The following is a 13304-nucleotide window of genomic DNA, read 5'->3' as shown; positions in this document are numbered from 1 at the left end:
GAATTGTGTGTATAGTAGGCCAAGTAGCCTATGAGTTGGATTTACGCTTCAGACTTGGAGTCTGTACATCCGGTTTTCCATGTATTCATCTGTACATCCGGTTTTCCATGTATTCATGCTCCGCAAGTGCATCGGAGATCCTTCCAGGATTGTGCCAGTAGATGATGTTCAGGTTACAGAGCAGTTGTCTTATGAGGAAGTCCTTGTTGCTATCTTAGATCGCCAGGTTCGTAGGCTGCAAACCAAAGATGTTGCTTCTGTAAAAGTACTTTGGAGAAATAAGAATATAGAAGAGATGACTTGGAAGCCGAGAAAGATATGAATTCTAGATATCCTCATTTGTTTCCGGCTCCATAGCAGATGCAAACTACGACATCATCATCTTCAGGTATGTATCAGTTACTCTTGTTGGTCGTGTGGGACCATAGTTATTATTGATTGTTGTAGCCCTGCGTGGCATTGTATTGTGTTGTTGCGCTGTGTTGCAGGCTGGTAGTGGTGTGATTATATACGAAACTATGCCAAAATTTCTGTAGACTCCTAAGAGTGCTAACATTCGAGGACGAATGTTTCTAAGGGAAAGAGGATGTTACACCCCGTACTTTTATACGTCAAGTTTCCTCATGATTTGGTTGCTATAGATTCAAAGAGCGAAGTGACCTTCGAGGTCATATGGGGTTAGACATGTCTATTGTGAGTATATAAGATTTTAAGACCATGTTTAATAGGTATTGTCAGGTTCGTGGATCAAGCGAATCGAAGAAATTAAATTTGTCGAAACTTTAGGAAAATTTAGCAGAATTCTAGACAGGATTTTTGGTCCAACTTTGGGGAGGTATTTCTTCTAGCATATGAGGAGTTATGGAATGCATAGCCTATGTAAATTTAAGTTCAGAGAGTTTTGTTTCAATGCAATTGACAGATCGAAAATCTGAGAAGTATGGTGCAAAATACGGCCCGTACAAAAAAATACAGTTTCAAGTACGGATCGTATTTCCTTGGCAGAAAGGCAAATTTTTATACTGAGAAATACAGACCATATTTAAAAATACGGTTCATACTTTTTGGCTGTATTTTTAAGTCGGCATTAGTTGGTTTTTTTTTTTTTATATATATTTCATATACTTATTCTTTTAACTCATTTTCTCCATTCCCCTGATCTTCAACATTCTAGAAAGCTCTCTCCAATATATCTATCAAACCCCCAAGTAAAATCAAGGATCAAAAGAGGAGATTAAGTGTTTAAAAGTGCTAAAGTGATCATGGAAGCTCATTTCTTCTCTTGGTAGTGATTTTGGAGGATACTTCAAGATGAAGCACTCTTGAAATTGATGTATTCTTGAGTTTTAAGGTAAGATTCTATCTTGACTCCATGATTATGAGTTTATATAATTGTTATGCTAGGTTTGGAGGGAAAGGAGTTGGAAGAAAGGTTTAAATATGAATTTAAGTATATGTTGAGATGTAATTTAACTTGAGCCATGTTGTAAATGTGTTTTTAAGCTAAAATCTTGTTGTAAGGATAGTAGTTGGTGTTGAGATTCTACTGGGGATGTTATACTTGATATAATTGGAAGAAGAAAGCGTATAAGTGTCATATACAAAACGTATATTGGGCTGTTTTGATATAAATCTTGAGGTGAGTAGTGATGCGGAATTAAAGAGACTTATATGAGGTTGTTGTTGTATTGTTGATTTTTAGGTGTATCGTAGTGACTGAGGAGATTGGAATACTAGCCGACAGTTTAATTGTGGGATTTGTTGACGACTTGAGTTATGTTAAGGCTAACTTTCTTTCTTTTGACATGATCCTTATGAACGAAACGTAAACGTAACACTACTCCATAATGATTCCATTCTTAATAGCTATGGATGTTCCATGTTCTAGTAATGTTGTTCAGTACGTCTTTCTACATACCCAGTCACTTGTTGATGAAAATGCAATCTCATAACGATGTTCGGAGGTGTAATTACCTTACGTCACTCCGACAGATTCAGGATGTACTCTTATCATATTCATGCATTGCATTATATATAATATAGACACACTCTCACACACACATGTACAGACCTATGACCCCTCAGGCATTATATACGCGTATATTATATATTATATACATGTATGAGGTATGAGGTATGGGGAAGGTGATAGCGTTATATACGCGCTACCACCTGATCAGCTGGTCATATGATGATGATGATAATGCCCATAGAGGCCGATCTGATACGATTGGATGCCCACAGAGGCTTGACACACACACACACACACACACACACACACACACACACACATATATATATATATATATATATATATATATATATATATATATATATATATATATATATATATATATATATATATATGTATGACCTCATGCATGCATGCACAGTGTTTATGCATATCATTGGCCCACAAAAGCAGTCCAAACATACAAGTTGCGTTCATTTCATCCTATGTACTCTTATGTCTTGTCTCTTTCATGTTACTTTCATGCCTTACACACTTAGTACTTTGTCCGTACTGACGTCCCTTTTTCTGGGGGCGCTGCATTTCATGCCCACAGGTTCAGGTGGACAGGTTGACGATCCAACCCTGTAGGTTGTTATTCAGCTGAAATTGGAGCACTCTTCTTGTTCCTCAGAGTTGCTATTGTGTTTTTGGTACGTTATACTTTTGTGTGCATACGGGTATGGCAAGTACGGCCCGGGTGCTCGTCATGACCCTCCGATTTGGGTTGTGACACTGTTGAGGGTTAAAAGTGATAAATCTGAAAGCCACCATTGTTGAGGTCTCAAAGCTTTGAGCATTCCAAATCTGAAAATCTACTTTGGGAAATATATTGGAGGCAATTAGAACTTTGTGTATAACAGTGTAGATACATTGTATATGCATAATACACTGTTATACAGATTAAATACATCGTTTATACATTATATATATATAATATATATTTGTGTATAAGGGTGTATATGCATTATATAATAATGTATAAAAGTGTATATACAGTGCTATACATCATGTTATATAGATTTGAAAATGCATAATGAGAAAATGAAGAGGATTTTGGCATTCTACGGTGGCTTGGGTAAAGAAGGTAAGGAATTAACATTAAAAGAGATTTGACATCCTAAAATTAAATGTAACATATATTGGTTAGTCTAAATGTAAATAATTATAGAGCTATACATGTATAAACTGTTTGTTTGGGTTGTACATTTGGACGAAAACCCCTTTCTTTACACTTTGGTCACGCAGAAAGCACATAATATTCTCATGAAGTTTAATGACCCGGTTGGATATTTTTTCAATTGAACACAAATGCTCAATTTATAAATTCAAAAAGAAAAAAAAATGCTTAGAAGTTAAAATAATATACTCCCTCTATTTTAATTTATGTGAACCTATTTATTCTGTGCCTAGAAGAATGATCTTTCTCTATATTTGAAAACAATTTACCTTTATGAAATGATTTATAGCAACACAAAAGTATATTTGCTTCATTCTATACCACACAACAAGTACAAAAGTCTTGTCTTATTTCTTAATCTCCGTGGCCAGTCAAATAGGACGAAATAGACATATCCTGAAACTTAAAGGACTAATTGAGTAAAAAAGTCTTGGAAAATTGGGGAAAGACTTGTACATTTTTCCAGAAAGAAGCGTGGAGTAGAGACAGAAAAGGAAACCCTGGGCCATTAATCAAAGATCGAACGAGAAGTAACCCTAGAGAAAGTTGATTTTGGCAATGGGTGAAGAGAATAATAAGCAACAAGTTGTAGGATCAGAATACAATTTGGATGCAAAATGGGATGCTTGTCTTGATTTGGGTGTTCGTCGTTTCGCTTACTTTTCCTTAATCGGTGGTTTTGCCGGTCTTCTCCTTTTCCGTAAGTGTCTTTCACATGTGTTTTTTGTTTTCCTTAGTATTGTTTGTGTGATGCAATTCTTGGTGTTGGATGGATTAGATTGGGAAAGATATCAACAACGACAACATACCCAGTATATTTCAACAAAGTGGGGTCTGGAGATGGTAGAGTGTACACAGACCTTACCTCCCAAGGGAGGTAGAGAGGCTGTTTCCGATAGACTCTCGGCTCAAGAAAAGGCATTTCCGATAGATTGGGAAAATATCGAAAAGGGTTTTTTTTTTTTTTGTTATTATTGGGAAGTGTTTTAGTTTCGTGTGTTAAAACCAAGAAACTGGAGCTGGCCTAACAGGGTGTTTTTTAAGCACTTTTGTGGTGTTTGGGTATGATACAAAAAGTGTTTTTAAGCACTTATTGTTAAGCCAAAAGCCATAAGTCATAAATTATAAGCTCATAAAAACAAGCAAAAAATTGTGGGTTTGTGGAAAAAAGAAAAATACTCACGGAATGTATTGTGCAATTGGTGTTGGATGGGTTAGATTAGGAAAATATTGAAAAGTTTTTTTTTTTTTTTTTCAATTGGGAATTGTTTTAGTTTCGTGTGTTAAAACCAAGAAATTGAAGCTGGACTAAGAGCTTTTGCTTGTGAGTGAAAATGCTTCTAGGGGTTTGTTTCCTCTCTATTTGCTTTTGCTTAGTTTTGTTTGTGTGATGCAGTGATTGCGGAGTCTTATATTGAAAACAAACTAAAATGGGAAATGATGTAAAGGGTTCTCTTTTGAAATTTGTTTCACTCTGTAAGTAGACAAATAGAAATCGGAGAAAGGACAAACCCCAACCCCCAACAAATGTGTGTGTGGGGGGCTAATTAGTAAGGAGCACTGGATTGGTTACCGGTTGGTTCCATATTTGCTTCATTCTGTGTGGAACCATATTGTTTATGACTACTTAAAGAATTAGTTGTTTTTGAATCTTAGCTATATGCAGAGTTTTTGATTGCAGAGATAAAAGGGGAACAAAGTGTAACTTATGGCATGCTAGAGGCTATGTTGCTTGGGCTCTCCAAAAATATTGTGGCTTCCGTGTTGGATTCTCTAAAAATGTACTCCCTCCGTCCCCAAAAGATTGTCTTAGTTTGACTTGGCACGGAGTTTAAGAAATAAAGGAAGACTTTTAAAATGTGTGGTCCAAACAAGTCTTAGATATTTGTGTGGCTGTAAATCATCTCATAAAAGTTAAATTGTTTCTAAATATAGAAACGTGCCAATCTTTTTGGGACAAACTAATAAGGAAAGTAAGAGTCTTTTTGGGACGGAGGGAGTACTATATTTGGAGAGTCCGACACGCACCCGGCCGCAATCTTGAAGAGTCTGAGCTACATAGGCCAGAGGTTAAATTTTGATGTAATATTTCTTGCAGTTGCCTTGATAATCAATCTCCACCTTCCTGTCTTGAAATGTTTGGTAGCTAGATGTCTAGGTGTAGATTTTAGTTGTGCTTGAAGCTTTCTTTTTGTTTTTCGATATATGTAATACGAGTAGATTTGCTATGATATGATCTTTCCCTGCTTGTGTTTCTCCGTGTGATCTTCAAAATCTATTAGGCAGATAATGTAATCAGTTAAAACACATTTTCATTGATTTTTATCACAGGAAGTCCCGTGACACGCTGGGCATCCACAGCATTTGGTGCTGGGACAGGTATAGGATCCGCATACACAGAATGCTCTCAGATATTTGGTGGATATCCTGGAAAATCAACTGCTAGTGTTTCTGAGACTCCTATTACCAAGGTAATACATTGCATGTATCAGTGAATGCTCAGTATTCTTTTCTCCAATAAGTTTTGCAAAGTTGGTTATTTTTACATGTGTGTCTAGCCTGAAATATTCAGTTGGACTTCATGGCTTGTATAGTTATGCTCTCTCCTGATATGTTTTTTTCCTCATCGTTTCTCTCTGTTCCTTGTTTATTGGGTGAGAAGTCTCTTGTTGTGTCATTACCTTATAAAAAAAAGTCTCTTGTTGTGGGGCCAGGGGTAGTACCGTAGTAGAAGGATGGCATTTCGTGGTGCATTTTTAAAGTTTAAGGGCTCTGATTTTTAACTAGTCATGAAAGAAATATTTTAGCTTGCTATTTTCTTTTTTAAAGCTGTGAAGCTGCAATCTTGTATCCTTGAGTAGTAGCTGATTAATCATTAACGTAATCGGTTTTTCAGTTCATATCTATTTATGCTCTCATTTGGTTGTCTGAGTCTTCGCATCCTTTAGGTTAATTTAGTTTGTCTTTAAAACCTTGGATATTCTCGGATTTTCATTTTCCAAAAAATTCTTATAAGAGAATTACTTCAATACTCTTATCAAAAAAGAAGAGAGAACTACATCGATACTGTTTAGAGAGGATATATAGTTTCTGTGCCGTAGCTTATGGAAGATGGTCAAGGTTGTGACTCTTGTGACTTGTAAGTAATCTTCATGGACCTGGTTTATTGTCTGTATGTACTTAATCAGAATTAAGTTTGTTTGCTTAGAATCCGTATAGAGTTCGATTCCATTTTAGGCCTTATTTGTCTTTACTAAGATTAAGATTTTTGAATCTGATAGTAAGACGTGTATTAGGGTTAAAACGTTTGAACCTGAATATGTATTAAGGGTCCTTTGGTAGGGTGTATAAGAGTAGTATTGAATAGGGTGTATTAGTAATGCTGGGATTATTTATGCTGAGAGCTATGTTACTCGGACTCTTCACTTTCGGTGCCGCACCCGTGTCGACACAACATGGGTGTGGGTGTGGGATCCGTACCCGATCTGGTCAACCGATTTTGGTTACTTTGACCAAAATCGACGTAGAAATTCTGGACAGATTCAATGATTTCTTTAATCAAAACTAAAGCTAAGGTGAAAATGAAGAAAATGGATTACCTTGTATATAAAAATTTCTATGTCACTTTGTTTCCTTTTTATCTCCTTCGGGGATTCTCCTCTTGATCAATATTTTTTCCTCAAGTTTTCCACATAATATTCCATAATTTAGGTTTTATAACTCTATTTTTAGATATTTGAATTTTTTTTGCCGAATCCCCGCACCCGTATCCATAACTGGATCTGTATCCCCGAATCTTAAAATTTAGATCATGAAGGATCCGACATCTAGATCCGCTCCCGTATCGGACACGCACACTCGAGTCCGAGTAAATTAGGCTGAGAGTATTTCTTATCGACTGTTTAGCGTGGTGTATTAAAAATAACATCCATTGCATAATTTCTAAGAAAATTAATTGTTTACAAAAATACCCTCCTCATTCTTTAGCTTTGAGGGACTTCAAGGGCAATTTTGTCTTTAACCATGCTTATCCGTGCATTAATAACCTTGGTATTGCTAATACCATAGTTTGCTATGTATTAGTTATACATAGGATAATACCAAGTAATACACAGGTTGATAAAGTGTACCAATTAGTAATACCAAAGCTAATACATGCATTGTTTTCTCTAATACATCCTACCAAACGACCCCTAAGATCTGAATACTAAACAATTAACACTGTTTGTTTCTCAACAGTATAAAGTTTTGTTTTTGTTGAAAATTAATAAATAAAATTCAGTTAAAATACTAATTAGTCTAATACTATGTATAAAATATTAAAAAATAAATTTATATGGTGGTTGGTAGTGGTTGTGGGTGCTGACTGCCGGTTGTACATAGGTGGTGGTGGCGGTGATAGCTGATAGTGATGTTTTTGGGTAGTAATATTGAAATTCTCACATTTATTCGGAAGATGATAAGCTAGCAGTGATGGTAACTGACAATAATGGTTGATGGTGGTGGTGGTTGATAATGTGGTGGATGATGGTGATAGATAATGGTGGGGCGACTAATAGCGGTTGGCAGTGATGATGGTAAATGGTGGCTAGTGGTGGTGACAACTGATTGTGGTGATTGATAGTGGTGGTAGCTAATAGTGTGGCGGAGAGAACATCCATGGTGGTAGGTAGCGGTGAAAGTGGATGGAGTGATAGTGAAAAGATTTCTCTGTAGAAATCCTTGAACGGATAGCATCTTAATAATATTAAGACTTAGTTACAGATTTTAATCATTTAAATCTATTTAGACCCATTAAGTGGTTGTAAAATAAAAGAAATAAACTCATTTAATGATTGATATATGCATGATGAAGATTCAGACCTAAAAATACAATCACTTAATGACTGAGATTTGATTGATTAAGATTTTGACCTTCATTAAGTACAAACAAATGAGGCCATAGTGTACTTTAAGAAGTGGAAAAACTAATCCGTTGCAGAATTTAATATATATTTTGGCAGAAAAGTGGTAAATATACCACCTTAGGTTACGTTTAGTTGCTTCTCAATAATAAATTCTGTTACTTGTGGGCTTGGGCTTGGAAATGTATCAGTTGCCTTAAATCTTCAAAATCAATTCAAAGCAAATGTCTTTGTCAATCCTCTGATCAAATCTTTGGTTAGCATGGTGAATGAAGAAACAAATTAACACTTCTTGATGCCTATTTCCTTGAACCGCTATTTATACTCAAGTTTCCTTTGTATTGCATGTGCTGAATCTTCATGACTTGGCCTTACCGTGTCATTCCTTGGCTTTGATACAGTTGATCTTGTTCTGTTATTGATAAATGGATAACTGATTTTGAATAGATTTTATATTCCTGAAGTCTGAAAATTGTTTAGGGGCGTAAGTTAATCAGGGGAAGATGATGTGGAGAATGCTATGAGGAATCAAATGGACTGATCTGTAACTGACAACCATCTTTTTCTTCTTAGTTTTCTAATTTTCCGTATCTAAGCGATTATTACGAACGCGATAGCTAACCATCCAAACATGCCTTAACCAATGGAAGGCTATCATTTTTCTAATGCTCTGTGTTAGAATCTTGATGTCCCTTTGTCCAACAGACTTGTATTCTAAATCCATCAGACTTGTATTCTAAATCCATCAGACTTGTATTCTAAATCCATCAGACATCCATAAAACAATAAAGGTGCTGCCACCTTGTCCAGCTGGTGTGTGAGCTTGTGTTTTTTTCTTTTAGATTTTAAATTTTTCTTCCCCGTTGAGTAAGTTTGCACTATTGTTTATTAGCTTGAAGTTATAACAGCGGTGCTGTTGAGAATATAATTAACTAAATAAAAGTGTGCTCTCTCTAACACCTTAAGCTTTTTTTTGTTTTTTTTATTGGTCCACACACTTCAACATGGCATGGAGGCATAGTTGTTGTAAGTTTAATTAGTAATGGCGTGCGGAAGTTTGCGGAAGTTTTAATTGTGTCCCAAATGTTTCCCATGTATATTTAGGGTATATTGGGCTGCTTTCTGATTTTGTAGCATGTCCCCTTTTATGTACATACTATACTCATCCTGATAGACATGCTATTTGCTTCTATCTTATGCATCAAATTCTCCCTCTCACTTATTTTCTTGTTGGGTCCAGTGTACACAGTTATTTCTTGTTGGAGAAGGGGTGTGAGGTTTGAAGGGTGGGTTTTGTATACTTTTTCGTGAGGTTATGCTATTATGTTGCTACTAATGTTTACTTCCAACTTTTTATGTTTTTGTGTTACTACTGTTTTTATTTTTATTTTGTATAATGTTGATTGAAATGAATTTAAATGGAGAAACATGGTTAGTGAGGATTCTCACTGCAATTGCATTAGAGACGGGGGTGTTGTTATCGTTGTTTTGTTACTACTGTTTACTTTAACTTCCTAAATTTCTTCTTTGACAGGATGGGGAGGAATGAAGCAACCCTTTCACTAGTACCACCGATCAAATTTTTCTTTAGCTGATGAGATTGTTGTTTCCTGTGGCTTTTTGCCCTTTGTTAAGCCAATATTGTTTTGTATGACTTGATCTTCAGAGCAATCTATCGCTCATTTGTTTTATTTTACTTTGTAACTGTTACTATCAAAATGGAATTAGCTAGCCAAAGGAAAGAAGAATAATTGCTTTAGCTGCATCTTCTTGTGTTGTGTTCACTCCTTTGCTGATGAAAGTATTTTGTGCCCTCTGGGCTATGAAGTACTATCTGATGAATTATTAAGTTTTTTCTGTTATGAGCAATATGCATTTCTTTTACAGGAAAAACCATATTATAGTCATTTTTATATTCCATCCATACATTTTATATGGAAATTTATTCCATTTTGAAAAGTTGCGAAGTGTTTGCCACTACCATTTCTATGGCACTTCCACAATTTTCATGAATTTAATAAATTTGATGTGATTTATTCCTATATCAAGTAAAATTTTGAACTGTTATTTTAATTTGTTTTCCAAGAAGCACTAATATGGTGGTATACATCGACATCTCAAGTTCTACGTCTAGACCAAAGACCATGGTACAAAAATGCAACGGAGGGATAGTTTTGGTTCGTTGAAGAAGAGTCTGATCACTTGGTATGAACAGACTAAAACTTTGAAGTTATTGCGTGTGGTAGAATATAAAATTGGTGATAACATATGAAATGTTGACACTGGTTACTTGCATCTAGTGTTGGATCAAACTTGGGTAAAGTTAAACTATAGTCGATGGGAAGCATATTGCTGAGAAATTATTTTCTGCATCATATGTAATAGAAGTTGGTGACTCATAGAGGGTAGTGGGATGGGAAGGGATCACATGTGGTATAGTTTATATTTAATATTTTGAGGCATTAAACAACAACAAAAATGTTATCTGAATATCTATCACAAAAATTTACCCCTGTTAAGTGATATCTCTTAGGGGTAGCGGTGTAGTTGCTTTCAGTGAATAGTTTCTTCAATTTCTGCTGTTGTTGAAAATGAGGTCTTTCTACTTCATAAGACTAAATAAAGAAGGATTTACTAGGAAACATTTCATCAAAAAACAGCACTTATCGACCATTGGCATTTTAGTCAACCTCCTTGAAGATATTCCAAGCAGATTTTTTGCCCATGTAGGATAAGAACTAAGTGCAAAACTAGTTTGTCGTCCAATAATCTGGAGGGTAATTACAAGAATTTATTTCATTTTCAGTTTCCTATTATGGGAATTAAGAGCATGGTCTGAACAATAAGCATCGAGGCAAATAACCAGTTCCATAGGGTTCACAATATTCATGAAAACAGAAGCAACCGTGAAGTATTATTTATTTATAGCATCAGAGGCGCTATGAAACAGAAGTACAACTATTTGTTTTATTACAACAATCAAGTACCATATTTTACTCTACAAAAGAGCAAATATGACATTTCGCTAGTCCATGATATTGGAAAGTCTTATTTTCGGAGAGAGGAGGTTTCCTATCCCCGTCGTCTTGTTCAATGGCCTTCTGTTTTTGTTAAGTCAGTCATACAAGAACAATCAGGGCAAGGACATTCAACTTTCTCATCAATTGAGCTAGTCATGCAAGAACAATCAGGGCAAGGACATTCAACTGTAGTAAGCAAATTTCTTGTTCTTGGTAAGTTTAAGTTCACAGAGTATGTTTTGGCTAAGACGCTTGACTCAATGGTTCCAGGAGTTTCAACATGACTCTCAATCGACTCACTGGTGCTGAGATAGAAGCAAAGTGCAAAAACCATGAAAACCAAGGCCACTGAGATTTTCTTTGCCATCGATAAAAAGTTTTAAACTAGTCCCTCTGTAATACTTATGCTATTGATGTGGTTGCTCAAAGCAATCGAATTGTTGACATTTATAGTGATAAATTGCTTAGACGTTAACATTGAATAATTAGTACTAGCTGGGATATCTACGTTGTACTAGAGCATATCCTTTTTGGAATTAGTGTTTCGGCTGTGTTTTGTGAAAAATAATGTCAATTTCTCCTAAAAAGTTAAAGATGGTGTAGATGCCACCAATGGGGAAAAAAACAAAGCATCAACAGAAATGTGTGATATTTAGGTTCAATGCGGTCTCAGTTTCAGATATTACAAATAAATGGCTACTTCTAAATTTTGTTCGCGTTTCTTAACAGACTAGTTTTTTGAGACGTGCGTTGCTCGTGTATTTCATGCTAATTAATATAAATATTTTAAAACGATATAGATAATATAGAATAAGTGTGTGGTACACGAAATTTGAAGAGAGAAAATGTAAGCTCAAACTAATAAATGGTGAACATATTTGATCTATATTTGTTGTCATTGTACTGTAAAACACAATTTTACCAAAAACTGCTATTGAATGAAGTTGAAAAAAGCAAGTCTTATTCAGTTATTGGTTATCTTATGTATTAGTACTTCATAGAAAATTTAAAACACTACCAAATCAGAGGAAATAGTCTCTTGATTCTACATTCACTCCCACTCTAAAAAGGGGTGTACAAAGTAAACCGACAAATCGCACCAAACCGATAAACCGAGTCAAATCGAGAAAAAAACCTGATTAGCGGTTTGGTTTGACTTGATTTGGCGTTGAAAAAAAAAAACCGACCATGATTGGTTTGGTTTGGTTTTAAATAAAAAAAGTCAAACCGAACCAAACCAATCCGACATTACATGTATTCAATTTTTAAAATATTTTATACATAAAAATATTTATTTGTAATGTAATTTATAAATATTTCTTAAATTTTTTCGTAGTTTCTTAATCTATTATCATATTATTCAAGCTTGAACTTAGAATTTTGAATGTCAATAAGTTTTATACCCTATGGATGTTAGTAACTCGAATAAAGTCCAAACCAAAACCAACTCAACACTAATGCTAACAAAATAAATTCAATTTACCACTAGGAATGACAATAATTTTGGATATCTATTCTTTAGTTTTGCATAATTGATTTATAGAGTGAAAATACATAACTTGAGTTTTTTTCTTTGTCATGTAATTAATACTTATTAGCCGTACTAATTTTAGCATGACTTAGTATTTTTAGATTATGGTCATTTTCTTTATGGCTTGTTAATTAGCAATATTTATTTTAACCGATTTTATTAGCTTTTGTTGAATATTTTAATACAATGTCATCACTCTTCTCACATTTTGTGTTATTTTCTTAAGAAACACCTTAATTATATAGTTGTATCTTACTAGGACTAAAGAAATATTTGAAGTAAAAGTTATATGTTTTGTATCAAGACTATTCCAAAAAATACCCGAAAAATCCGAGAAAACCCGAGGTTGAAAACACCGAATTTTATTGGTTTGGTTTGGTGTATAAATTTAAAAACCCGACGCAATTGGTTTGGTTTGGTGTTTAAAAAATCCGAACCAATCCGGTCCATGTACACCCCTAATTAAGATGGAGGAATCACGAGGATTGAATAACACCAAATGACATTGTTGAACTTGAACAATAATTTTCCTGGATTTGGACTTTCTAAATACTGTGTGCTTAACCGAAAAAATTAAATTGGAGAACAGGGGATATATCAATAGAAGCTTGGTGATAAAATCAAGACTATCAAGCTTTTGTACCTAACACGTCGATAA

General features: G+C 34.8%; 1 protein-coding gene across 1 annotated transcript; it reads left to right on the top strand.

The window, feature by feature from the left end:
• Positions 1-3652: 3652 nt before the first annotated feature.
• On the top strand, positions 3653-9928 carry LOC132626896 (MICOS complex subunit MIC10-like). The gene is made up of 3 exons (XM_060341925.1): positions 3653-3891; positions 5523-5662; positions 9630-9928. The coding sequence occupies exons 1-3, from the start codon at positions 3750-3752 to the stop codon at positions 9642-9644; spliced, it is 297 nt and encodes a 98-aa protein (XP_060197908.1). The 5' UTR covers positions 3653-3749; the 3' UTR covers positions 9645-9928.
• The last annotated feature ends 3376 nt before the right edge of the window (positions 9929-13304 follow it).

The sequence above is a fragment of the Lycium barbarum genome, chromosome 2 (assembly GCF_019175385.1).
Source record: "Lycium barbarum isolate Lr01 chromosome 2, ASM1917538v2, whole genome shotgun sequence".
NCBI classification, from domain to species: Eukaryota; Viridiplantae; Streptophyta; class Magnoliopsida; order Solanales; family Solanaceae; genus Lycium; species Lycium barbarum.
The sequence above is the reverse complement of the archived record's forward strand: the minus strand, read 5'-3'. Positions and strand labels throughout refer to the sequence as shown.

Excerpts from the sequence above, each read along its gene's own strand:
- LOC132626896 (XM_060341925.1), top strand. The coding sequence starts at position 3,750 with ATGGGTGAAGAGAATAATAAGCAACAAGTTGTAGGATCAGAATACAAT. Across the intron at positions 3,892-5,522 it reads TGCCGGTCTTCTCCTTTTCC|GAAGTCCCGTGACACGCTGG; the intron begins GTAAGTGTCTTT and ends TTTTTATCACAG.